Here is a 27,772-nt window from a genome sequence, read left to right as displayed (position 1 = left end):
AGAGAAACATACCTTGGGGTGAAATCACGTCAAGCAAAAGATGTTGAAGAACGTGGCGACAGTGACATCACCGAATTAACGTCTCGCCATATCAAGATGAGTCGCACAAATCCTTAGAACATCTTTCTAATGGGTCGTCCAGACAGATATATTGGCGATGGTGGCTCTACAATGCAGTGGTAAACCGAAACGCCTCTTTACTCCCTTCAATTTATTATTGAAGCTCATCTTGTTCACCAACACTCGTCAATCACATACAGGAATTTGTGGTCTTGGACGGCCTGTGGAACTTGGGAGAAACTTTCTTGGCAAAGATTAGGCGCGGGGCATTATTTCTCTCCATGACAGGTTAGCATAATATACATGATATACAATACATAAAACTATAATGCAACTATGTTAGCGTGAATAGTTAGAAAAATTGTGGTGTATGCATGCTATGTTAGTAAAACAAGTACATGGTTTAGTTAGGAATATTGGCTTAAGAATTTTCTACGTGCTTGAAATCCTAGATTTTTCATCATAAGCCATCCAAAGCAAACCAAGTTTTCGAAAACAAATCATTTTTTTTTTTTTTTTTATTTATTTTTGAAATTCATTTTGAAAACAATGTGAAACAAAACATTTTTTTATCCACAGAACAAAAAATACCACAAATGATTGCATCACAAGTGAAGGTTGGGGAATGAGTTACCGACAAGAATGTGAGCATGAGGACGACCATCGGATAGAAGTATGATCAAACTTGGCAACTATGAATTAGATGATATTTTTTTCCCTTTGATTGCTTGACCTTCACAACGTATTGAACAACACCCAAAAACTTTCTTCCAAAACAGATAGAGCATAAAGCATAGGACCAATCTTTTGGAGACGACTTCCTCATTAATCGCAATCACTAGTAGTGAATCCTCTAATGCCTTCCATTTTTTTTTTTTGCCTCGAGTACTTCTCAACTAGGAGATATAGTGGACTTAGAGATCAAGAGCGGACTTTCATAGGACTATAATGTAGGCTTAGGTGATGGGCTCAGAAAGAAGGGATAGGATAAAACAAAAAAATATTTTTGGAGTAGAACTTGTCATATAAAGGGATGAGTAATTGGAATGATGGTAGTGAGATGATGATATGGATTCCAAATCTCAAATGAAATTGCCCCTTGTTTAGGTTTTCCATTTTGGACCGATGTTGATTATTTTGTGCAACTCTAAGCATTTTGAGTTCTGACGGGGTTTTTTTTTTTTTTTTTTGAAAGATTTTTTTTTCCTTGCACTAAGATTTTCTTCAACATCTTCTTGGGATAAATAACATGGGGGTGATTGTTTCGTGATCAAAGATGGATGGAATGATGCCCCTGGACCATGACAAGTTCTATAAGAGTGGGTATGGGTAATCTATGGGTAGGCTAAGGATTTATTAGGCTTCCTAAAAGATATGGGCTTATATTGTGGGAAAACAAAAAATAGGCTAGGGCTCAAATGGGCTTCTAATGGTAACATATGATATTAGGTGGGTTGATTGGGCTAAAAACAAAACAATCAAAGATGGCCTGTTCCATCGTCTCTCTAAGATTTCCACTATACTCTTCGTCTCAAAATAAACAAAGTTGGGTAAAAATTAGTACCTCTTTAATTGGTCGGCATTGGTAGGATTTTCCATGTAGAATCTTCATAGTGAATGGACATTCACTATTGGGTTTGAACTTTATGGTTCATAGATTCCACTCTAGTCTAGATCTGCTTGCTCAGCTTTACTTGCAACAATCTATCTCCATTGGTATCTAAGTCCCAGTAGAAAATCAATTCCCTCCTTCATATCTCGGCTCTCAAGAATGTTGGTCATAGATGAACTCCTCTTAGCATTCCACTCTTTGATGTAGTCAGATTCGAGTTAGGTGACTTCTTTGATAGATAGCTCTCATGTCTTTGATGGATGCAAATGGATGCTGATGATGCAATATGGAGTTTGCCCTCTCCACAGTAGGGTAGCTGATTGGATGATTGGCTAAGTAGCCGTTGATTGATGGAATGCATAATATTCCCCTTCTTCAGTAGGGTAGTTGATCAAATGATGTTGTGGAGCTTTGCCTTCTCCACAAGGGTAAATGCATAATGTTGAATGCTGATGTTGATGTTGGTGATCTTAGACATTTGAAAAATCTTCTCAAACATAACCGCTAAACTTTCTTCCTCCTCAATTTCTTCTTCTCAGTGAATGATTCTCTCATCTACGAACAATGAAAATCATGTTCCACTTTAAGACAATAGATTGTCATAGATATGATCAACACTTCTATGGATTCCTTCAGTAATTTGATCAGGCTTCAACGCTCAGAGGGGATCAAGGTTATACCAATCTGCACATAATGTGGTTCATCTGTGGTGCCAAGGTTGATGGTCTTTGTCTCCACAATGACTAACGTCTGTGAATCCTCAGACTGCTTTCATGAGTAAGAATGGACTCAGCAGCTTCATTGTCCATTCCTTCTTTATCGTTGGGGGGAGGGGATCATAATAATCTGCACAAGTCATTCAATCATCTTGCACTAAGGCAAGTGGGTAAATCATATTCTGTGGGATTTTGGAAACTTTTTTGATTTTTTTTTGTATTTTTGATTTTTTAATTTTTTTGGGTTTTTGAAATATCAGGATTTTTTGGATTTTGGAAATATTTGAATTTTTTTGGATTTTTGAAAATTTTTATTTTTTTTAAGAATTTTGAAATATAACTATATACAAAAGGAGTTAGAACAAAAAGTTTCATGCCCTTTGAGCCCTATCGGATTCATCCGATGGCTCAACCGGAGCAATATGATGGCTGGGGATTGGATCAGTAATGACTTGTGTTCCCCAATCATCATAGTCTCCATCAATGAATGGATCCTCATAAGAATCTAAGGTCTCCAAAAACCTTTCCCAAATCTTATATTGCGTCTGGGAGTCAGAAAGTGGCATGTTTTCAACATCCACTGGAACTGGGTCAACAATAGATTCCATATTCAACAGATCATCCAAATCAAGTATGGTCTGAGGGTCCAATTGGACATGATAAGGTGTGATATTCTTGTCTCCTGGGTCAAATCCTAACCCTGGGGAACTAGCTAAAGTAAAAGATGGAGTATAGTCTATACCTGACGAGAAGGATGTCGATCCAACCTCATTTATCCAACTAAACTGTCTAGCCTCATGATCCAACCTAAGTTGGCGATATCCTGAATAGGAATTAATATTTGGCTCTAAAACAGTAACTTCTGAGTTTGGATTTGGGTTATCATCTTCGCTCCATAACATGTTAGAATCAATAATAGTATCAATCTCTGCCCCTAGATCAGGTTGAGCCAATCCGAGACAATTCACCGTGGCACTAGAATTGATAAACAATTCTGACAATCCTTCCACAACCTCCTTAGTATAGCCTAGCCCTTTTCGATCATCTTGACTAGGAATCTGCAGCGGTTCTAAGATGCCGTTTTGGGTTTTTCCCAATCCAAGTCCTGGAAAATAGTTCTGCTCACGGAACATCTAAGTCGTCTTGGGATTTCCATTGCAAAACGGGGTAGGGAGCTTCTCCTTGTCGGGTGCTCTAAACTCCACAATCCCTAATGGTTCATCAATGTAGTTACACTTTCCTTCAATCATTGGTATTACCTTATGCTCTTTTGAAGAATCTAGATCATCCGAATCACCAGTGATACAGATAATCTTCCCTTGCCATAAGAACTTAAGCTTTCTGTGAAGTGTAGAGGGAATTGCGCCGACCTGGTGTAGCCATGGTCTGCCCAAAAGGAAATTGTAATTAGCCTCGATGTCCATAGCCAAGAATGTGACTTTGAACGTGACTAGACCTATTTGGGCGTCAGTTGTGAACTCGCCAAGGACTTCTCTTCTTTGATTATCAAACCCATGAACCGCCTCCGGTCAGATCCTTAGTGAAAGTGAAGTCTTCCGGCATGATTCCAATGGCTTTCGCAGAATTGACCGGGCAGATATTCAAACCGGATCCGTTGTCAATCAGTACAAATGGCACCTTATGGTTGTTGCAATGCACCGTAAAAGTCAATGCTTTCGTGTGGGTTATTCCATCTACGGTCAAATCATCATCAAAAAATGTTATGGAGTTTGTCTTCCTGAGGGAAACAACTGTACGTGCCAAATTGTTCGGCTGGATGGAAGCTGGAACGTGAGGCTAGTTCAAGGCTTGAAGAACTGCTTGCCTATGTTGGGGTGATGCCATGAGTAAACCCCATATGGAAATGTTGGACTTGGTTTTCTGCAATTGTTGGATTACTTCATTACCATCCTGCTTCTCTGGTTCAGTAGCTGTGGGCGGGTCAGGCTGTTGGGCCAAAACCTGATCCTTTTGTAAATGTAGTGGCTTGTATATCCTTCCTCCTCTTGTCAAACCATGAGTCTTAACACATTCCTCTGCCAAACTAGGTTCTAATTGCTTCAACTGATGTAGTGAGATTGCTGAGTCATCTTTACTTTTCTCGGGCTCAATTAACTTCTTCCCTAGAACTTCCTTGGTATCGTGACTCTTCGCTCGGACAAACTGGACCTTGGGGATTGTGATAGGAGTTGGGATCACCTGCTGCTGAGTTGGATTCTAGCGAATCACGGGTCCTTGAGGTTCTGACCCAACTTGTGATGTCGCGGATTGAGATGTATTCAAAGGATCTACCTTGTAATGGGCCTCTGCATCATAAAGGATTCCAGATGCTCTCTAGTAAACTTGAACGGCTTTTGAATCTGTGGAGTATGTAAAAATGGTGCCACCACCTCATTTAATTGGATACCTCTAGACTTTGTTTGCCCCATGCATTCTCTAACTGCATCATGAAGATTGACTGGCCTTGTGGTGCTAACACTGGACTCTTGCTTGATAGGAGTAATAAAAGAAGCTGGATCTTTAGTCTTGACCGGCTCTAATGTGTGATCTCCCCCATTATGGTATGGCAATGGATTTGTTGTCACATTCGGAGTGCCAAGATGTGAAACATCAATTCTTCCCGAATCAATCAAATCCTGGATCGTATGTTTAAGAGCCCCACTTCTCTGTAGGATGTCCTGGAGATTGATGAAAATCACAGTGTTTTAAAGTATCATACCAGTAGGGAATCGGATTTGGAGGAGGCCTAGGTTGCAATAGTGTAACTAGGCCTTGTTGGATCAAAGCCTTGAGAATGACCGACAATGGGTACGGTAGCTTTGTGAACTGCCTTTAAGGCTTGGGGAACCCTCTATTTTGATATCCTTGTTGTCTTGGAGGATATACAATTTGATTGGAAGAAGGGCTGTTTGCCACCTCCGACTGAATTTGCGTATGTGGCTGAGGTTGAACTTGTGTAGCAACCACATTGGCTTCTTTGTTGTTCACCATTACAGTGGGAGGCTTCTTCTTCTGCGGGTTAGATCCAGTAGACATTGAGCTGATGGGAGAAATATTGCCAGATGATAACCCATCTTCAATTTGTGATCCAGCGGCAACTAAGGCTTGATATGTCGGATGATAACTAACACTTAGCTTGGTCGCATACTTTTGGTTCAAACTCTTCATAACCATCCTAATTTGCTCCTGCTCCGTGGGCCTATCAATGATTTGGGTTGCTTTTGTCCTCCATCTTGTAATATACTCGGTAAAGCTTTCATTCAGACCTTGCTTCAAAGCTTCAAGTTGCCTTCGATTTGGATATCAGTGTTGTAAGAGAAGTGAGCTCTGGCGTTTACGATTCGAGCCAAGTCTTGATTTTTTTTGCATTTCATTATTCATCTACCAAGTAAGGGGCTGCACCACCCTTAAGACTCCTCTGAATAGTTGAACCATTAGTTCTGGCTCGATTCCCATCAGTTGTAGATAACTTGCATACATACGAATGTGGGCCTTTGGACAACCGGTTCCCTCATATCGCTCCATCTTTGGAAATTCGAATTCATGTGGTACTCTGATCTGTGGATATGGACATAGATTATCAAGGTCCAAGTCTTCACCTTTCATTTTTGTCATTGCTTCTTTTAATTTCTTAATCTCCTCCATTACGGGGTCAACCGGTGGTTGGATTGGGTTTTGCACTTGGTATTGGGGGTTCGTGTAGAATAGTGGTTGTGGAGTTTGTGGAAAATAGGTTGGGGTTGGTAACATGAATAGGTTGGACATCATGGTTGTAGTTGGAATTTGGTTTGGGCTTTGAAAAATTTGATGAGTGGATGGTTGAGGCATGTAGGTTGGGTTATCCTGAGGAAAAAATTGGGACGGAGTATGGGTTGGCATAGGAACATGCGATTGGGTTGATCTATGTGTAGCATACAGAGTGGGTAATGAGGTTTGTTGAATGGTAGGGTTATGACAAACCATGGGGGGTAGTGTGATACCTGGCAGTTGTGGTTGACCCAGACTTGGAGTTATTGCAAACTTTGACATCATATTGAGAAACATCGTTTCCATCACCTTCTCCATCAATTCCTCTTGACTGGTAAGGTTTGACGATTCACCAGAGTTACTTGTATGTGGACTTCGGATGTTCGCTGATAAAACTTGTCCCTCAGATGGAGGTGCTAGTGGAGAACTTCCTTGTGGCACATACATCTGTGATGAAGATATAGGTGGCAACGATAACTCTTGAGAATAACCATCTCGTAGATTCTCCATTTCAATCAGAGAGTTAATGGTTGCACGAGATAACCTTAACCCTGGTCTTCTATTCCAACTGGCTTCCGGATAAGCCTTCTTCTTTCCTATCTTAACTGAAACACCTCAAATAAAATGTAAGTCTGACTCTCTAGGGATCTCCCAAAGAAAGTCGCCAAAAACCTCAGACGCACAAAAAATGTACCTAGGTCTATGCCATGAATTGATTTTAGAGTCGCCACTAACTTTATTAAGGAAAAGTTAAGTAAAACCTATGTGAAGGACTAGCCCTCGAAACTAGATGATTATTGGGTTCGGGAGTCAAGGTACGATGTGGGAAAGTGTTAGGCACCCACGCTCGCCTGGTAAAACCAGCCTTACTTCTATTGAGGTACGGTGTAATGTATTATGATAGGCAAACGAAGAAAGCTTGAAACATTAATCTACCAAGTTGGATGATCTTCACTAAATTATTTAAAGACTAATAACTATATGCTATAATAAAACTAAAAAAAATAAAATAAAATCCTAATATGCAATACTAATTAAAATAAAAGAGAAGAAAGATGTCACCTTGTTTGGAATGTTGCCTCATACTTGATTGTAGATTGATTGATTGATTGATGATCTTGATTGATTGTTGATAAATGATGATGATAAACTTGATTTGGAATTGACAACTATGATTTTTGGATTGAAACAAGTGATTTGAGAAAAAAAACAACTTTTGGTGAAAAGAAGCTTCTACTCAAGATCGAAAGAGGGGAAAAGAAGACTAAAGACGAAGAACACGAAGAACTTCATTAGAAAAACCTCGAAGTCAAAATTTTACCTTCAACTCCAGATTAAACTAAAGAAATTTTACTCTAGAATGATGAACTAGAAAAGGAAAAAAAGAAGAACACTCAAGAAAAGAAAACTACTAGGCTATTAGCTCTGAATAGCTAGGTCCAGATTATTAACTCCGAATTCATAACTCCAGATGTTTTTTGTGGGTGAATGAGAGTCATATTTATAGTTTTTGGACGTGGATTCAAATATGGTAATGAGTTTGATCCAATGGCTGAGTATTGATTAAGAAAAATCCAATGGCTTGATCTTTTTCTGGTTGCACCTCCTAAATCTGTCCCTTGATTCAAGAGGTGGGATAAGGGATGCAATTTTGGCCCTTGATCTTTGGATCTTTTAGATCGCCCATAATCCAGGGTTTCCAAACATGGCTCCAAAATGACATATTCTCTAGAATATTCTTGATTTTAGGGATCAAATCAAATCAAACAGATAAAGAAGGTTCTCTAGGTTTTTGGAGGCTTGAAAAAGGGCTAGAAACCCTAATGAAAAGGTCCAACTCGAGCTGGATCCACAGCCCAAGAGCACGGGTCCAAAATCCACAAAAGGCCCATTTTGATCATATTTTCAATACTGCAAATTCCCTTTGACCGGGTCAAAATTAGGCAAACTCTTCTTCACAAAAATTGTTCATTAATCCATTAGGAAGGTCCATGAACACTTAAAAATACCCTTGGGTCGAAATCTTATTCCAATAATATATTGCACTGAACAGCGCGCACAACGAGCTAAAACGGGATAAGGCAAGATTAGGGTTTCTAAAATCCAAAAGGAACCTAGGCAAGCTTGTACTCATTTCGAAGGATTTTTCAAGGGAATTCAAATGTGAAATAATCTCATCCAAAGAATGAGTGGAAAAACGAGATTTGGGTTCAAAAGGGTTACAGGGGCATTTTGGTCATTTTCAGCTCAAAACTCAGAAAGCAACGAAACTTCAGCCATAGTTAGAAGATGATGAGGAGAGTGTAAAGAAACTAAAAGAAGATGAAAAGAAAGAAGTTTGATGTAGAAATGAAGACTCTAGAAAGCAAATCACCTTATATGATCAAATTTAATTCAAAGCAAAATTGTGAATGAATTATGCCTGGAGTGCAAAAATGGGGTGTCTACAGGTACATATTTAAACAACCTTGTCAGCCTGTTCCACCTTTGTAGCAGCAGTTGGTCCAATTTGGACTTTAGATATTTAACCCTTCACATCAGCAGTTTTTTCAACATCACTTTTTAAAAGCTAAACCATTGACATCAGTAGTTTTATCCGCCATATCAAAGTCCAAACCCCGACCACCTTGGCACCGACAGTACTCTTCCTCAGTGATCCCACACTCTAACAAGCCCTTTGCTATTTTTTCCCTGATATATGTGATAGGGTTATATATTAAAAGCATTACTTTTGTATTAACTCTAATTCTTTATATTTTGAATGAGAATCATATGGGCAAATGTTATGCATATTATATATGTTATTAGTTATATGCATGTGTCTAATACTTTATGTTGTAGATGATATGGTGTGAACACACAGAAGATCATATCATCAGTACCTTATAAAGTATAAGTAATCCTTCACAACCTAGATGGATTTGGACAAACCATTAGTACGGTTGTAGTATAATCTGGTATTAGTCTATCTTGACTATAGGATTACACTAGTACACTTTGTGTGTATTGAACAGACCAAAGTGAGGTTGTTTCTCATTATACTGACTATATAAGAGAACAAACGCCTCTGTTATTATAGATGCTTCTCTTCCTAATCCGGATATAATAACGGGCACTTACATGCATTGTACATTGCTTTAAATCATCAATGAGTGAGATTTATTTGTGAATCAACAAACTCGATGGATTGGGTAATGACATTGTATGTAAGGTGTGATGTTGATTATAGAAGGAATCCGTGTCCCGCAAGAAGTCGGGTTGATGATGTCCTTTTGAGGAGCTCAAAAAGATTGTCATGTAAACCCTGCAAGTGGATTTATTCCGAAATGATAATGAGGTTGAGTGGTACTACTCAAGGACATAAGAAGTTGATTAATGTAGTTGTCAGTAACTTGACTTAATCAATGGACATTCGATATCTTAAACACGGGGAGATCAACGAGCATATAATATGGAGCTCATAAACGCCGACACGTAATTTGGGATTAGATTGCGGTAGTGCAACAATGGCCTTTAGTGGAATAAGCCATTTGTTGTTGGGACTTGGGCGTGTGTTCCGGCTTAACATGGGAAGCCCAAGCCCATCAGGAGGCCCAACCCTAATTTCTCCTCATGGTCCCTGTTGTAGCCTATAAATAGAATACTCTCTCTCTGGCCAAAATTCACTATTCATTGTATTAGAAAAAGAGGCAAGGAAAGATAGATCCAAAATTGGATCTAGCTTTGTGAGAAAGAAGGGGATTGGAAGATCGTTGTCCACACAACGTCCAATCTATTCTAAAGGAATACAACAGAAGATCAAGGGGTTGATTGTTGATTCGGATTCATAGAGCTTGGATTCTCAGAGTTATCAGAACCGGATCTAAAAGGTATGTTCTCTATCCAAAATCGTGAGAACCCATTAATTCCGCTGCGCGTGGTTCTGGGGTTTGTAGAAATATTGATTATGAAAATAACGGTTCCTACAATTGGTATCAGAGCAGGTTGATGTTGGTAGATGTAGAACTGTTCTAACATGGTTTTGCAGGCATCTAGACCAACTGTTATGGTCAGAATGATTTATGGAAAGAAATGGATCGTTTTTTATTTTATGAAAAATTGATCGTTTTTACAAGTTTTGATTATCAATGGATGTAATTTAAATCCCGGTATGTATCGTGCTATTATTTTTATCATTGATGTAATCTATTGTATAGATCAAAAGATCAAAAAGATCAAGATTTGGATTGGATCGAAAAACTGATCTGAATTTTTTCATTGAGCTGGTCGCGCCTCTCTACGCAGCAATAACTAGAGCTGGGTTGCACCCTTTAACGCCGTTAAAGAGAGAAATTGGAAGTGAGCGTGCCATGCGCCTTGGACAGGCAAAAATGGTGCACGATCGCTACCGATGCTTTGAAGTCATTTGAAGGTATGAACGCGCCACGCGCCTTATACAAGTATATTTGGAGCGCGGGTCGCGCCCTTCAAGGCAGAAAGAGAAAAAAAAATTTCTCTAAGATGAGATGATTTTGTTTGCTGTTCGGGGGTTTATGAAGTGATTTCGTGAGGTTTCTAGTGAAGGAAACAAGTCACGATTTCTAAAAAAAAATGTGTTCGGACTTTGCGAAGGCAACTAAAAGAGTTCGGCGAACAGGATAGAGCAATGAATATGGGCCATAACAGTTGGGAATTTGTTTTCCATTTTATTGTTCATATTTTCTTATTCTATATGCATGTTTTTATTTGTGGATGTTTGTTAAAACTAAGCCCATATGAATAATAGATAACATGAACATAGACTTGACCAATGAAACGTAAAAAGATACTTTCGCCTCTAAATAACTAAGTGGAGCGGGAATTTAGTTTCAGATAAATCCCACGGTCTCCATTATCGGGTTTGTTGGTAATGTAATTATACTTGTGTCGGTTTTAGTGCCTTCCTCCATATCGGATGAGTCTAATTACGGATTACCAGAACAAACTTCTAAAGGACAACTATAGGAAGTTATTAATGTATGGATTCACTTCTCCATCTGAAGGGATTCATTACAAATAATGGACTAAGAAGTTGAGTAATGGTATACACTTAGATTCAAGTAATGATATCCTCCCCATCGGAGTCACTGCTATTATTTGTAGGACCAAAGAAGGCCAGCATTTTAGTTTTACTTGTCTAGATGGCATGTGTCCACTTTAACGAGTGGTGTGCTGTTAAGTTGACGAGAAGTAGAACTAATAGGAAAAACCTCTCTACACGAATGTAGATAGGATAAATGTCCACACTATCGTGGCTTACTACATCTTGGAGTGTAGGGTGCTGACGGGTTAATTAATTGATTTTTAAGTTAACTCCATAAGTATTTCCACGAATGTAGAATGGTAAACGTCCACACTATCGTGGCTTACTACTTCTCGGTGTGGAGGGTACAAGTGATGGGTTGATTAATTAATTAATTTTTGTTATTAACTCAAGAAGTTTTTGCCCTACATAATAATTATTTTATGTGATTCTCAGGTTTTCAAAATGGTTACTTTTAACCCACTAGAAACTATTCTTAAGGAAAACAAACTTCTTGGCCCTAATTACATAGACTGGAAATGTAACTTGATATCGTGTTGATTTGCCAAGAGTACAAATATGTACTCAATGAGGAATGCCCACCTAAGCCTGAAGATATTTCTGGAGAAGAGGAGAAAGAAGCATATAAAAAGTGGAACAAGGCAGATGAGATGTCGCGGTGTTACATTCTGGCATCTATATCAGGTGTGCTGCAACATTAGCATCAGGCCATGACCACGACTTATGATATGATGCTCAATCTCAAGGAACTCTTCGGACACCAGAATAGGGCTGCTAGGCAAACTGCCATGAAAAACTTGATGACCACAACTATGACTGAAGGGACTCCTATAAGGGATCATATACTCAGGATGATGGCTTATCTGAATAAGTTGGAGATCCTTGGAGCTGATATCAATGCGGAAACACAGGTCGATATCATTCTCATGACGTTGCCTGAGAACTTTGAACCGTTGTGCCTTAACTACAACATGAACAAAAGGTTGTATTCTTTGGTGGAACTGATGACAGAACTTCAGTCAGCTGAGAGTCTTTTTAAGCAGAGTTATGTTCAGGTTTATGCTACTGAGAAGGTTTCTACTTCAACGCCTAATAGAGGAAAGAAGAAGAATAATGTTCAGAAGCATAAGAATATGGCAAAGAAGGACATGGGACTTCAAGGAGCTGAAAAAAGCTGGGGGCAAATGCTACAAGTGCAAGCAAATCGGACAATCGAAGCCGATTGTCCTCTTCTCAACAAAGAGAATAATGGAGGTATGTCTCATGCACTAGTAGTTTAAACATGTTTAGCGGTGTTATCTACCAGAACCTGGTGTGTAGATACGGGAACCACTAACCATGTCTGCATTTTGTTGCAGAGGTTCCAGGAAACCAGAAAACCTAGTGCTAAAGAGATTGCCTTATCTTTGGGGATGCTACCAGAGTAGTAGTAGCATTGCGATGGGAGATGTTTGTTTATCTTTTGGTAGAAATAAGACTAAGGTGTTAAAGAATTGTCTTTATGTGCCTAATTTTAGAAAGAACTTGATTTAAGTTTATATGTTAATTAAGGATGGATATTATGTTTCTTTTAAATGACAAGATTGTCATTAAGAAAAATAAACTTTTTATCTGTTTTGGTACATTAGAAGGCAATTTATACATCATTAATCTTATTCCATCCACAATGCATTAAATTCTACCCAGAGTAGTATTATTCTAGAAGTATTGAGAGGAGAGACATTAAACTACTTCAGTACCAATTGTACAAGAATAGAAACCACAACGTGTCACAAATGACGTACAAGAACAAGAGGTGCTTCATCATAGTGGGAGGGTTGTTAGACAACCAGATAGGTGATTGGTTTGGGAATGTCTTTAGACATAACCACCGATAACCAAGATCCCGATCCCTGGACCTACAATGAAGCACTCCAAGATAGAGATATAATATCTTGGCAAAAGGCAATGAATTCTGAGATGGAATCTATAGATTCTGATCAGATCTGGGAGCTTGTAGAGCCACCCAATGGTATAAAACCCATTGGATGCAAGTGGGTCTATAAAATGGATGTCAAGATAACTTTCCTTAATGGAAGTCTTGAGGAAACCATCTATATGGAGCAACCAGAAGGATTCATTGAAAAAGGTCAAGAGCATCTTGTTTTGTACAAGAAATTTGATGGAAACATAGTGGTAATTCTTGTGCTTTATGTAGATGATATCTTACTCATTGGAAACAATGTGAAAGTGTTGTCAGACATAAGGGTATGGTTATCAAAGCAATTTGATATGAAGGACATGGGAGAAGCGGGTCACATCCTTGGGATCAAAATTATAAGAGATTGCAAGAAAAGGATGTTGTGTTTATCTCAGGCTACCTATTTTGATACTATGTTGACTTGTTGTAACATGCAAAACTCCAAGAAAGGTTTCTTGCCTTTCAGGCATGGAGTTCCTCTATCAAAGGATATGTGTCCCAAGACACCAAAAGAGATAGATGACATGAAAGCGGTTCTTTTTGCTTCGGCTGTAGGAAGCTTAATGTACGCCATATTATGTACCAGGCTAGACATCTGCTTTGCCGTTGGCATGGTTAGCAGATATCAGAAGAACCCTGGACAAGGGCACTGGACTGCGGTAAAACATATACTAAAGTACCTGAAAAGGACTAAGGATTATATGTTAGTATACCATGCAGATAGTTTGGTTCCCTTATGGTATACAGTCTACACTATCATGAACTCCAAAAGTATTTCCACAAATGTAGAATGGTAAACGTCCACACTATCGTGGCTTACTACTTCTCGTGTGGGAGGTCTTTGGCGGTCGATAGGGACAAGTAAGTAAGTCTACCTCAGGTTGTGTGTTTACCTTGTGAGGTGGAGCCATAGTATGGAGGAGTGTCAAGCAGAAATGCTTGTTTGACTCCACCATGGAAGCTGAATATGTGGCATCCAAAGAAACAGTTTTGGGTCTGGAACTTCTTGTAAGCAAGTAAACACATTGAGCGCAAGTACCACCTAGAAAAGATGAGATGTTTATGTTACCAAGATAGCATCAGAAGATAACCTAGTTGACCCCCTTGACAGGGCATGTTGAGGGGATGGGAATCGAGATGCTTGGCAAAGATAGCTTTAAGTATAAGTGGGAGATTTGTTAGTAGTATACTAAAAGCAATGCTTTGAGTATAAGTAGGAGATTGATAGGGTTATATACTAAAAAGCATTACTTTTGTATTAACTCTAATTCTTTATATTTTGAATGAGAATCATATGGGCAAATGTTATGCATATTATATATATTATTAGTTATATGCATGTGTCTAATACTTTTATGTTGTAGAATATATGGTGTGAACACACGTAAGATCATATCATCGCATACCTTATAAAGTATAAGTAATCGCGTTTACAACCTAGATGGATTTGGACAAACCATTAGTACGGTTGTAGTATAATCTGCATTAGTCTATCTTGACTATAGGATTACACTAGTACACTTTGTGTGTATTGAACAGGACCAAGTGAGGTTGTTTCTCATTATACTGACTATATAAGAGAACAAATGCCTCTGTTATTATGGATGCTTGTCCTCCTAATCCGTATATAATAGCGGGCACTTACATGCATTGTACATTGCTTTAAATAATAAATGAGTGAGATTCATTTGTAATGACATTGTATGTAAGGTGTGATGTTGATTATAGAAGGAATCCGTGTCCCGCAAGAAGTCGGGTTGATGATGTCCCCTTGAGGAGCTCAAAAAGATTGTCATGTAAACCCTGCAGGTGGATTTATTCCGACATGACAATGAGGTTGAGTGATACTACTCAAGGACATAAGAAGTTGATTAATGTAGTTGTCAGTAACTTGACTTAATCAACGGACATTCGATATCTTAAACACGGGGAGATCAACAAGCATATAATATGGAGCCCATAAACGCTGACACGTAATTTAGGATTAGGGCAGTAGTGCAACAATGGCCTTTAGTGGAATAAACCATTTGTTGATGGACTTGGGCCGTGTGTTCTAGGCGAACATGGGAAGCCCAAGCCCGTCAGGAGGCCCAACCCTAATTTCTCCTCATGGTCCCTATTGTAGCCTATAAATAGAATACTCTCTCTCTGGCCAAAATTCACTATTCATTGTATTAGAAAAAAAAGGCAAGGAAAGATAGATCCAAAATTGGATCTAGCTTTGTGAGAAAGAAGGGGATTGGAAGATTGTTGTCCACACAACATCCAATCTATTCTAAAGGAATACAACAGAAGATCAAGGGGTTGATTGTTGATTCGGATTCATAAAGCTTGGATTCTCAGAGTTATCAAAACCGGATCTAAAAGGTATGTTCTCTATCCAAAATCGTGAGAACCTATTAATTCTGCTGCGCGTGGTTCTCGCAATTTGTAGAAATATTGATTCTGAAAATAATTGTTCCTACAATATGTTCGCCTTTTCGATGCAAAGACAGGCGCCAAATTTCGTAGTAGGCAGTCTACAAAGGCAAGGGTGAACGCGCCACAACTGTTGTCGTCGTCCTGTTTGGCGCATTTCGCAAACTCCAGATTCCACTCACTACCCAATTTGGCCATGTATATACATCCACTATCCATGCTCAGAAGTGTGTAAGGAAGCACTGTCAACAACTTGGTTAAACGTGGTGTTGGGTCAAGAACCTAGTTGGCACCATCCTTCGGCTTCTCCAATGAGTCGTAGATTTTAACACCCCACGTGACAAAGTTAACGGCGATGAGGATCTAATGCATTCCTTCAACATTCACCGTCATCATCAACCCACGACAGTTTCTCAAGTCTGGCCCCGAATTGTCAAGTCGAACCAGTCCGATGATACGAGTCTTTAAATTACCTGCAATTTGCAGTCTTGCTGCATAAAGCTTATCTTCTATGGGCATCTGCTTGTCTTCTAAAACAGTGGCCAATCCGTTGTACAAATCACACAAATAATGCTGTCATTACAATAATAAAATTAAATAAATCATTATACTGAACAAATAAATCATTATAGAATAAATGACTAGAAACATGTGTGAAATTACGGAGAACCACAACTCGGCAACTATGATGTACAAATTCCCCATTCCACCGGGGTGTGCTATGGCACTGTACCACTGACTCAGGAAGTACATGTAGGAGTCTAGTACCTAGAACCCAAAAAACAAGAATAAATAATCAACAAGTATATGCACAGGAAGTACTTTTAATTGACAGAGACATATCACATCATTAAACCATCCTGCCCCAAACAGTCCATAAAAGCTGCTGATGTCAATTTGAAACTCACTCCCGTACCGTCTAACAATGTTAGAGCGACTGGTTTTATCATCGTCGTGCTTATTCCAGTAATAAGGCACTTGTACATTTAAGGTATGCAATTCCGTCAAGTCATCTCCAACACTTTTCCGACTAGCAGCACCAGGAGCTCTATCTACCAATCCCACTCCCTTATTGAAAACACCAAGAATCAGATCATGGCAAATGTCAGCCACTTCCACCTCGAGTTCACTCTTGTTTTATGGGAAAATTCTTAGCTGCGACCTCCGTGCCATATGTTTGCAGCACAGAAGCAGGGACATAATTTTGTCCATCTTCTTCGTCATTAATCATGATGCAATCTTCCTCCATATTCTCTGACAACAACAAATGCTCAGAAATTCCAATACCACGATCATCCACAACTGATGTCTCAGAAGTATCCTGTGCCAAAAATGGAAGAAGTCAAAAAGCATATATGATGTCTCACAGTAGGGACATAATGTCCCACTAAAATAGCAACCTTTCCATCCACATTTAGATGATAACTTAGAGTAATTTGGGAGTTATGTAAAAAAAGAATAATGTACCTCGATAGTAGTTTCCCCTTCTAAAGGAGCAGTTGGAGCAATTAGAATTTCGGAAATAGTGTTCCCAAGAACACAGTTTTGTTCAGAATCAACACCTTCCATAGCATCAGCACCACCACCCTGAACACTCACAGTAGGCATAACGCAACCTTCTTCGGCTTGCATCCCCAATTCCTTCAAAATAGTAGCCTAAAAAAACATAATAATAACCTATAGACACGACAATATTTAAAAAAAAGTAATTAATAGTGAAACACAAGCATCGGTATTACCATATCAAATGTAAAACCATCAGTGTATTGTTTGTTATGATCAAATTCTAGTTCCCCATCTTCTAAGTTGTCCTCACAAATTGGAACTAATTCAACTTTTCCATCACTCGAAGTCACACAGACTACCTAAATACAATAAACAAACTTTACATAAATGTAGAAAGTAGATATGATGTCTCAAAGAAGCCACATAAAGTCCCACTCATATTCAAAGCATTTAATCTCCACTAAGAAGATAAATAAGTCATAGGGACACATTTAAATTTCAATTACCTCGGACGCACTTACGATATCCATAGTCTAAATTGATGCAGTTTCATTACTTGGATATTCCTCTTGATGAGCATGTTCCCCATCGATACCCGTTGTCTCAATCTCATTACCCACCGCCTCTATTTGCAATTGTAGATTCCTTGACACATACGATTGGTACACTTCCATGTCACTCAAGCTCCCCCTTAGGTGTTCACCAGCCCTAACAGCTGGCTCAGGTTGACTCTGCTCAGTATAACACTTGTTAAATTCCTCAGCCGAAACATCTTTCAGCAAGTCTTCTACTCCCCTATCAATAACATCAGGCTGACTCCTTGACAGCTGCCCGCCTGGGTAGGTTCTGAACATCCCTTCCAATTGATCGGGAGGGACAGAGGAGTTAATGACATGAGCAGTGCACATAACTATTTGTTGCACCTCAGTATCTTCACAAAGGGTTATCAATCTGACTCAGTTGAAGTTGAGTTGGCACTTGGTGGTTTATGACGTGACCCAGTTCAGATGCGTTGGGCATGTGATTGAAATCCTGTTAGAGATAAAACATAGAAACAGAAGTTATTATTTTGGCATACTTAGGCACAGAGGTGGGGTCTAAGGTGGTTTCAAAAACACCCAACAAACCATGTCCCACTTTTGTCGTGAAAATGACCATTTCACTCACTAAACGTTCACTTGGCTTCCATAGTCTCTTATTTAGAGCAGGCTCCTCCTCTGGTAGAGGATTGTTGACAAGTTCTGGTAGGCTAGTTCGGCCTATTCCGACTTCAAGACGCCTGTCTTCAACTTCCCCAGGGGAAGATAAAGGCTCCGGTTCAGTCCCCCCAACACGCTGGGGAGAAAATGGAGTTCTGTCTACCTCGGACAATGGTTTACGTTTGCTTTGGATATATTTTGCAATAGGTAGTATGTCGGGCAAGCTGTTAGTTAAAGAAGTTTTTGCATCCGTGGTGACTTTCATCGCTGACCGTGGTGACCTCTGAGTGGAAGCAATACCAGACACCCTATTTAGGACTGTGTTTTGGGTTGTAGCCTTATTTTTAGGAGGGTTCCCATTCTTCTTCAGAGTTGTAGGTGTGTCTTCTTCAAAGGTGGTGGTACTTGTTTCTTGTTCAAACTTGCGGTTTCTTGATAGTTTGTCACAGCAGCAACATGTGTCTTCATGGTGATGACCGTATGTTGTTTCTTAGTCAGACTCCCCAGTTTTATGGAGCGGCTTTCCCTGGCAGTGGGACGTCGCACCCTTTTCGCAGTGGACTCTTCTTCACTTCTAACCCATTCTTCCTCTTCATCCTCTTCCCCATTACCCTCACTATTTTCACTACTAAGTTCTCTTCTAGCCTTTTTCCTGACAACTATAATGGGTTGGCGAGTCACATGAGCAGCAACAAGGAACTCCTCTAAAGTCTTGTTCATTACCTGAAATGATTAAATGTAAAGGAAACAATAAGAAACATAAATGCAAAAATGGTATAAGAATAGCAAGGCAAACAAAAGGTCTGTATCATAGCCATATTGTTTTAGTTATCTGGTCTAGTCCTCTACTTGTCAACATGAGATTATATGCCAGAGTCGGACTGACCCTCTCTCGCTGTCACAATAAAGCATAAAAGTATTAAAACAAGCATGAAAATATGTTTAACAGAAACGAATTTATAAAGGCTGTGAACACTTGGATAAATGAATATGAATAAACACCTCCAAAGCATCTCTGACCACCGGTTCTTCCCTAACAACGTGGGGAATGTCTAACCATTCCAGAACCACTAGTTTTTTCTTGCTACTAAGCTTTTTATCCCATGCATTGCCACGACAATTGTGTCTAGCAACTCGCACCACCCCTTTAAACCATGGGAAGGTCAGTGGATCCAACCTTCTTGCCTCCAGAGATGGAATGTGGAGGAATACCCAAAGGGTGAATGCAAGGGCACAACCCTAGAGTGTGCCAGTATATTGCTGGGTAGTGCATTGGAGAAAGTGGTCAGTAATACTATCATACAACTCTTCCAACTTTTTACAAAGGAGTTCATAGGCACACAAGAAAAAACATCAAACACCTCCAAATCAGCAGCAATGTCAACCCATCTTACCCCTTTCGAGCCAGTAGGTATGAGGAAAGCTCCAAGGGCGTACAACCTATTAAGGCGATGTATGTCATTATTCATCTCCACATTGTGTAATGCATTAGCCTTTGCCACCTCCCTAGCTTGCTCAATAGCAGTCAGTCGAATTTGACCACATAGGGAACCACGACTTTCTTTAAAATACCTCAATCTGAAATCAGTCGGATTCTTGGGATTCAAATCGTAATAGTTGTTGCTTGGACGAGCGGTGGAAAGCCCGGTGAGTAGTGAGAAATCGGAAGACTTAAAACTAATATATTTGTTCCCAATTTTGTAAGTCAATGGTGCAATTCTTCTTTTCAGAATGGAGACAACCAATTGGGGTGGGTAAAATGATTGTACTTCCTTTGTTTTGGATCCGAGGGGTCCACATTGCCATCAACGGTCGATAAACCCAAATGGAGATGATGCAAACCTACTTTTTCCTCCATATCAAACCCTTGGAAAAGCTTCTCTCGAAGCATTTTTTTGACAACAAATGACAAGTAATCTTTGTTCCCGCATCCATGCTAGTTCTTCGTTTTCTTCCTCTTTCTACTACACAAAGACACATCAAGCCATAGTGTGATAGTATTAGGACAACAAATCATGGGTAAAAACAACTATGGCTATAGGTAATTAAATTAATTAGACGCATACTGCCTAAATATAATTGAATTCTCTCAGGTCGACCCAATATCTAACACAGGGAACTAAAGTATTAAATTAAAAACTAAAATACCAGACAAAGGAATAATCCTACTAAGGTTTCCTATTAAAAAAAACTAGAAAAAACAAGTAATCAAAGCCAACTGTATAAAAGCAAGGAACAAAAAAAACAAACCTTTCAGTTTTGAGGGGTACAGTTTTAGGGTTTGTCATGATTTAGGCGATTCAAAGTTTGAGAAGATTAATTGTCATGGATAAATTCGGTCACGGTTTAAAGAGGAATTTCAATAGTTAATGTGTCGAACAAGCGTCTCTCTCAGTTCCCTATGGTGGTTTTTTCCCCCCAAAACAGATGTTATATGGTACGGCGCACACATCATAATTAAAGTGTGGTGGTGTGGTCCATCTCTGAACCACGTGTGACCATCACAATAGACTTCTCAGGACAAACTAACTGCCTCATAGGACAATATAAAGACGGTTAGAGGCATTATAGATAATAGTATCAAAGGATTATTGATATACAATTAGAGTACTGATGAAATACAGTTATCCAAATGATTTGGTTATTTCTAACCACCCCATAGAGAGAATACCACAGTTATAAAACCAGTAACATAGAGAAGTAGGTCCTGAAAAGTCTCATATGTTCACCATTTCAAAAACACCATCAACCAGAAACTTACAATGGCGGTCTCTTCTTCGAATGGTGACAACTAGCGCCAAGGATACGAAATGCCGCATGACCTTTGTGTAGAAATTGTCAAATGTGCTCCACTTCCATTTCTTAAAAATGCCAAGTTAGTCTCTCAAAAATGGGAAACCTTTACAAATTCAAGTTCCTTCATAAAAGAGCATACGTTGAAGACAAGATCATTTATGGGATACATGATAGACACGGAAAGAAGATGGGAATCAATAATATCTTTGACCTCCAGCATTGGCCACAACCCCGCAATTCCCGTCCCAACTATGGACTTCAAACCGTATGGTACATCAGTAATTGCGTCTTCACTGGAAGGTATAGTTCTCTTGAACACCCCACAAGAGAAAGACCAAAAATTTTATGTGTGCAAACCGACGACTAGACAAGTGTGTTGCCTGAATAATCCTAGGATCAAATTCTTCACTCAATGTGTGGGAATGTTGGTGAAATCCATGGCACCTTTAATTTTCACTACAGTTAAGATCTCAAAACCCAACTACAACACTGTAAGACAAAGATGAGACAACAAGAAGGAATTTTCAATCATTCACCATGTTGAATTGTTTGATTCAACATATATGTAATTATTTCTTTCCTATTAGTCAGTACATTTTAATAGACTGGGTACTTATTATGTATCAACTGCAGGAAGCACTGCATTGTGTTATGGTTATGTGAAATTATTACTTATTAAACATGTTATGTCCTTTAGTTAATGGTTAAATACACAACAACATAACTATGTATAAAGACAACACAGTGTATCTCTAATAAAGTACCTTACATAACTGGAAACACCTATTTGTAATTGTCCTTTTGTTGAGTTCTAGTTGTTTTTCTACAAACTTTTGTAATTATGTGTAAGTTTTCCATTATGTTTAAGCTGAATTCATATTTTTGAATCATTACCCATTATCATTTCACAGTTAAACTACATCAATTACAGTTAAAATACATTCAAAATATTCACTCATTTCAACTTATGCTCTCAGTAGATCCATTACAGTTCAATCGGCAAACCCTAAATACTTAACAAGTGCTAAAATATCTGAAACAGTCCCTTCCATGGTAATTTTGGAGGTACAGTTCCCCTCCACTATTACCTTCACCTTCCCTCCTTCTGTGACCTTTTCTTACCTAGTTGTAGTTGCTTGATGGCTTTCTTCATCCGGGAGATCAATCCATTTGAAAGCGCCGCATCTAGGTTGACTTCTGCACTTTATCAACCTGTGACCTTTATTTATCCCTTGCTTACAGAAATATAGAGTAATTGTGTTTGACTTGCACGAAGCATTGCATTGTGTTCAATTAGTACTTAATTAAACATGTCATGTCCTTTCCTTAAGGTTTCCTTTTAACACAATATAACTATACTGTAAGACAACACAGTATTTCTCTAACAGTTAACAAACTTAATCAGGAAACCCCTCTATTTGTCTATCACATATATTGGTGTTTGTCTAATTGTCCATTTGTTGAGTTCTAGTTGTTTTTCTACGAACTTATGTAAGTAAGTTTAAGTTTCCCATTATGTATAAGTTGAATTGATGTTTCTTCAATCATTGCCCATTATCATTTCACAGTTAAAATACATGGGGAACTAATTTCAACTTACGCTATCAATAGATCCATTACAATTCAATATGCAAACACTAAAGACTTAACAAGTGCATAAATATCTAAAGCAGTCCTTTCCATGGTAATTTATATATGTAACTAGATAATTGCAAACAGTCGGGGCGTGAGTGGAGGGTGGAGGGAGAGATGGGTTTGTGGGTGGGGAGAGAGAGAGTTTGGGAGTGAAGGAGGCAGAGGGAGAGTGACGAAGGATTGATGACAGACAGACACAAATCTACCAAACTACAATTTGGGCCACGTACCCCCCCCCCCCCCTCTCAAAAACATTTGCTCCGCTTACTTGATTATGACTTTATGGCAAAGATGAATTGTTCCCTGCAGTCATTTGGCTTTTTGAAAACCACGGACAAGATCATTGTAGAAAGTTGGTACGTTTTACAAATGTGAGTTTGGGCCCAATTCAATACAAAATCATGCTCAGAGTCCATGCTAATAGCTTATCTACAATAAAGCCCATGCTCAGAGCCCAAAAAGGCCACGCTCAGAGCCCATGCTCATAGTTTATCTATAATAAAGCCCATGCTTAGAGCCCAAAAAGCCCATGGTCAGAGCTTAACTACAATAAAGCCTATGCTCAGAGCCCAAAAAGGCCACGCTCAGAGCCCATACTCAGATTCAATTTATAGCCTACCTACCCACATAACGCAAAGTCTATTCAATTAAACACGTGTTTTGAACATTTGCGAGGAAGTTGTTTGACCAAATCAATCAACTTCCACAACTTTCTCCAAATTTAAGATTCACTTCCATCAACTTGAGATCCTGTGACGGTACTCCAGCAAGTTCTCCAATTTCATCCCACGATTGGAATATTGGAGAACGATGAAGTAACTATCACCAATCCGACATATAAAGTCCATCATTGGTCATTCTCCAGAATTGTGCAATTGAGACTTGATCCCAAAGCAATACAACATTTGGGTACGTAGGCAACTTCAAATCAAAGTCCAATCTCAACTCTCACCAACAACCATCCCCTTCGCAATCTCTTCCGAAAAGATCACTTCCGACCCAACTAGTGTGTTTTGGCAAAACTTGCTGAAACAGTATCTACTAGACACAATCACACAACACAGGAAGCACTGCATTGAGTATGGTTTAGTGCATATTAATAGACTGGGTACTTATGTATCAAGTGCAGGAAGCACTGCATTGTGTTCAATTAGTGAACATGTTATTTCATTTTTCTCAATGGTTACTAGTAAGACAATATAAAAATCCCATAAGCCAACATAATGTATCTCTAACAGTTTACCAACATAGGGGCCATTTGTTTTTTTTTTTGCCTCTTATAAGGCCCAGAGGTTTTATAACCTCTTATAAGACACGTGGGCCAGTGATTTGGGACATATTTTTGGTTCGTTTTTTGCCTCTTATAAGAGGCATTCTACTAGAAATCTCTTATAAGAGGAATGATTTATGTTAGTACCAACAATGGATCTACTACATTTCTATAAGACTTGTATGCTGGGAAAAGACACAAACTCCCCAAGCACACTACTCCTTGCCCTCATTATCTCTTCTTCATTATTCCCAGACCAACAAGCAGCTGCTGCTGCCACCAATCACTAGCTCCATCTTTGATATCGACCGAGCGCCTTGGTGCTACTGTCCCAACCGCGATAAAGTGTGAAACTGTTGCTGCCACTGTCAAGGTTGATCGAGCCACTCGGTATGCAATAGAAACTTAATCGGCATTGATTAAATTGGCGAGCTGTCTCTTAGATTATGCTAGTATTCATGGACTCTATTCATTATTGAATTCGCACTTGCACTCTCTCTAACTAGCACTTGCATTATTGTTGTTGCATTGTATGCTATTGTTTAAATTTATCTTTATTGATTGTTGTGGCCGGTTTGCTGCCGACTAATTGAGTTTTGGCTACCGATTTATTTATTTTCTTTTAGTACTTGATTTTAGGTTTGCTGCCGACTGGTTCTCTCTTTATTTTAAATTTTGTTTTATTGCGGACTGATTGATAAGAATGTGTAAGTTTAGTTTAGGATGAAATTGATCAATAAATCAAAGATGGAGTATTAGCAGAGGAAGCCTACGTTTGAACTTTGACAGAGAACCACGCCATTTTATATTTTGTACGATAATGGAAGTGCACTTTTCATTATAAATTGATGATGTACATTATGGTTAAGATGATCGCTTAGGTGTTCCTGATGCTTGCTCCACTATCAACCAAAGTGCTCACACACTCATAATTATGCCAAGTTCTAGTATGTTATTCTCTCTTTGAAATGCATAAATTATTTTTTAATTAGTTTGCACCGAATGCACTGCGATGGATACATTTATATGGCTATCCTTGTTATATGTAGGTCTATATGGATTCTTTTAAGTTATCCTTATTGGTGAGTCTTATAGCATTAGTGATATTGCTCAACCATGCAAGAAGAAATACACTCCCAAGGAGAGTCCGTCACAAGATATACATTTCCTCACGTAGTGGATAAGATTTAGTTAGGGAGACTTTGAATGGTCCATCAAAACTAATTTTCCAATCTTTTAGGATGTTGAAAGAATCTTTTCAAGCATTGCGTAGTCATTTTTAAGAGAGGGTACTTGGTTAATAGTAAATACCTACATATGGAACCATGAGAAAATGAAGATGTTCTTGTTAACACTTAGTCATAACACTAGTATGCCACATGTAAGTTGGTTATTCCAACATTCTGGAGAAACAATTCACAAGTACTTTCATGAAGTGTTGAAATCTATGATTGTGTTTTCCAAAAAGATGAATGTACCACCATCTTGGGATGCCCCAGTTGGAGAACTTAGAAGTTATAAGGATCTTAGACAAGGAGCATTCAAAAGGGCTATTGGAGCATTAGATGGCACTGAATGCATGCAGTTATTCCTCCTATTAAATAGACCCCTTACTGAGGTAGAGGTGGAAAAGATTGTTGGCAAAACATGTTGGCAATTTGTGACTTTGACATGAAATTCATATATGATGTGGTTGGATAGGAGGGGACTGCCCATGATGCTAGTGTGTTAAGTACTTCAGTGGGGAATCCATCTTTCAGGTTTCCATTACCTCCTCGAGGTAAGTGTGTAGACATTGTTTTATTGTAATTTTATCTACAAACTTATTACTTGTATATGCGTAGTAAATTGTCATCTATTTCCATTATACAAATAAGTATTATATGTGTGACCCGGCTTACACGCATACTTTGGGGCTTTATGTCCCCATATCGTTGTGTACGATATTGGCTTGCTTACTACATATGTCCTGGGAGTCATGCTAGGACTAAGGAGGAGAAGTTTAACCATTGTCATTCAAAACTAAGGAATGTGATTGAGAAGAGCGTTGGAGTTTAAAAAGTTAGGTACCCTGATTTTAAGCAAGATGTCAGGGTATAAGTTTCCAATTCAGAGGAACATAATCATTGCTTGTATGGGTCTTCATAACTTCCTTCGTTTAGTTGCCCTCAATGATGTGTTATTACAAGTATATGGTAATGAGGAACTTATTGTGAATAATTAGATTCCAGTAGACCCAGAAACAATTTATCGTGTTAAGCATGCTTTTAGGCCACAAGATCAAGCTCATATGGTCAATCTACGATCTCAAATTACAGATATCCTTATTGCAAGGCCTAATAATCCTGAGGTAAAATCTTGTTAGTCGTGTTTTATGATGTATAACTTCTTGTAAACTCTTGTTTTATTTGCTATATTTATGACTTGTAAACTCTAGTTTTCAGACATATCTATGATAAGAGAATGTTTATACTTTTTTGCTTGGTGATTGAGTTAATTATATCATGACATGTAAACAGGTTGATTGTCATGAGATATGACTTTATTCAAATGTTGTTGTCAATATTTATTAGGGTTTAAGATGGCATCACAGGGAGATAAAGATGTTTGCATCTTTGGAGGGGGTACATGTAAGACTAAGATATCGAAGACTTCAGAGAACCCTGGGAGAGCTTACCTTACTTGTCCAAAGGGTGCTAAAGGGTGTGGACTTTGGCAATGGGTGGATGACGTGAAAATGTGTCCTTGTAATGAGGGAATTTGTAAGATAAGAACCTCGCACACCACAACAAACCCAAATAGAAAATTCTATCGTTGCCCACAATCGACTAATGAAGCATTTGCAGGATGTGGATTCTTCCACTGGTTTGGGGAGACGAGTGGCACAAGATCTACGTGTGCCGTAACAAAGAATGATTCTAGTGAACAGGAAATGCTTGCCAAATTGTGCACATTTGTTGAGATGAAACAAGCTATAACAAATGATGTTTGTCTTGGTTTCTTGAAGAAAATGGATGAACTTGGGATCAATGATGTAAAGAAGAAGGATAATAAGGAATGAGTTTTCTTAGAATATCAAAACTGTTTTTTAAGTTGTATTTGTATTTCTATTTGGATTTAAATGTACTGTATAAGAGGATTTCTATTTTGAAACGTTGCTTGTATGTGAATAGGTGGCTATGAAACTAAGTGCGAAAGAAGATCATTATTGAACTTGACAGTGGCTGATTGAGCCGAATGAAAACACGATTTGAAACATTCTAGTTATATTACATGATCATGTGTAGTTTCAACTATTGATAGTCCTCGACCATGCTGTAATCGATGATGGATTTGTTCATTTTAAGAAAATGATTAGCACTTATTTGTGATTATTCAAAGCAAGACATCGTATTGACCGTATATACCATTATAATATAATGTTCTACGCGATTCACCATGTGTGCTATCTACTTGTAAGATTCCTATCAACTAAGAAATGTGCAGAAATATAAATGAACTCAATGTGTAGTGTTCTGGACCATTTATTATGAATCTCTTATCAAAATCGAATAAGGCTAAAACCGGTAGATCAGTTGTTTAACTTGCTGCACCAAGCTATAAAGCTCTACCCATGTGCTTCCCGCTTACTCGGAACAAAAAAAAAAGGGTAAAAGAAAAATGAGAAAAAAGAACGGAAAATGCTTGTTCTTTCACCAAAAAAGAAACTCTTCATTCTCAACCCTAAAATAAAGGGATCCGTAAAATAAAGCCCTCCTCTTTCACCAAATAATAAAAAAATGCGTAAAAAA

General features: G+C 38.6%; 1 protein-coding gene across 1 annotated transcript; it reads left to right on the top strand.

The window, feature by feature from the left end:
- Positions 1–83: 83 nt before the first annotated feature.
- LOC147495255 (uncharacterized) lies at positions 84–27,194 on the top strand. Its single transcript, XM_086566613.1, has 3 exons — positions 84–179; positions 261–348; positions 26,555–27,194. Exons 2-3 carry the CDS (start codon positions 342–344, stop codon positions 27,040–27,042), a joined length of 495 nt encoding a protein of 164 aa, XP_086422739.1. The 5' UTR covers positions 84–179; positions 261–341; the 3' UTR covers positions 27,043–27,194.
- Positions 27,195–27,772: the final 578 nt, after the last annotated feature.

This window comes from Coptis chinensis, chromosome 6 (assembly GCF_015680905.1).
Source record: "Coptis chinensis isolate HL-2020 chromosome 6, ASM1568090v1, whole genome shotgun sequence".
NCBI classification, from domain to species: Eukaryota; Viridiplantae; Streptophyta; class Magnoliopsida; order Ranunculales; family Ranunculaceae; genus Coptis; species Coptis chinensis.
The sequence above is the reverse complement of the archived record's forward strand: the minus strand, read 5'-3'. Positions and strand labels throughout refer to the sequence as shown.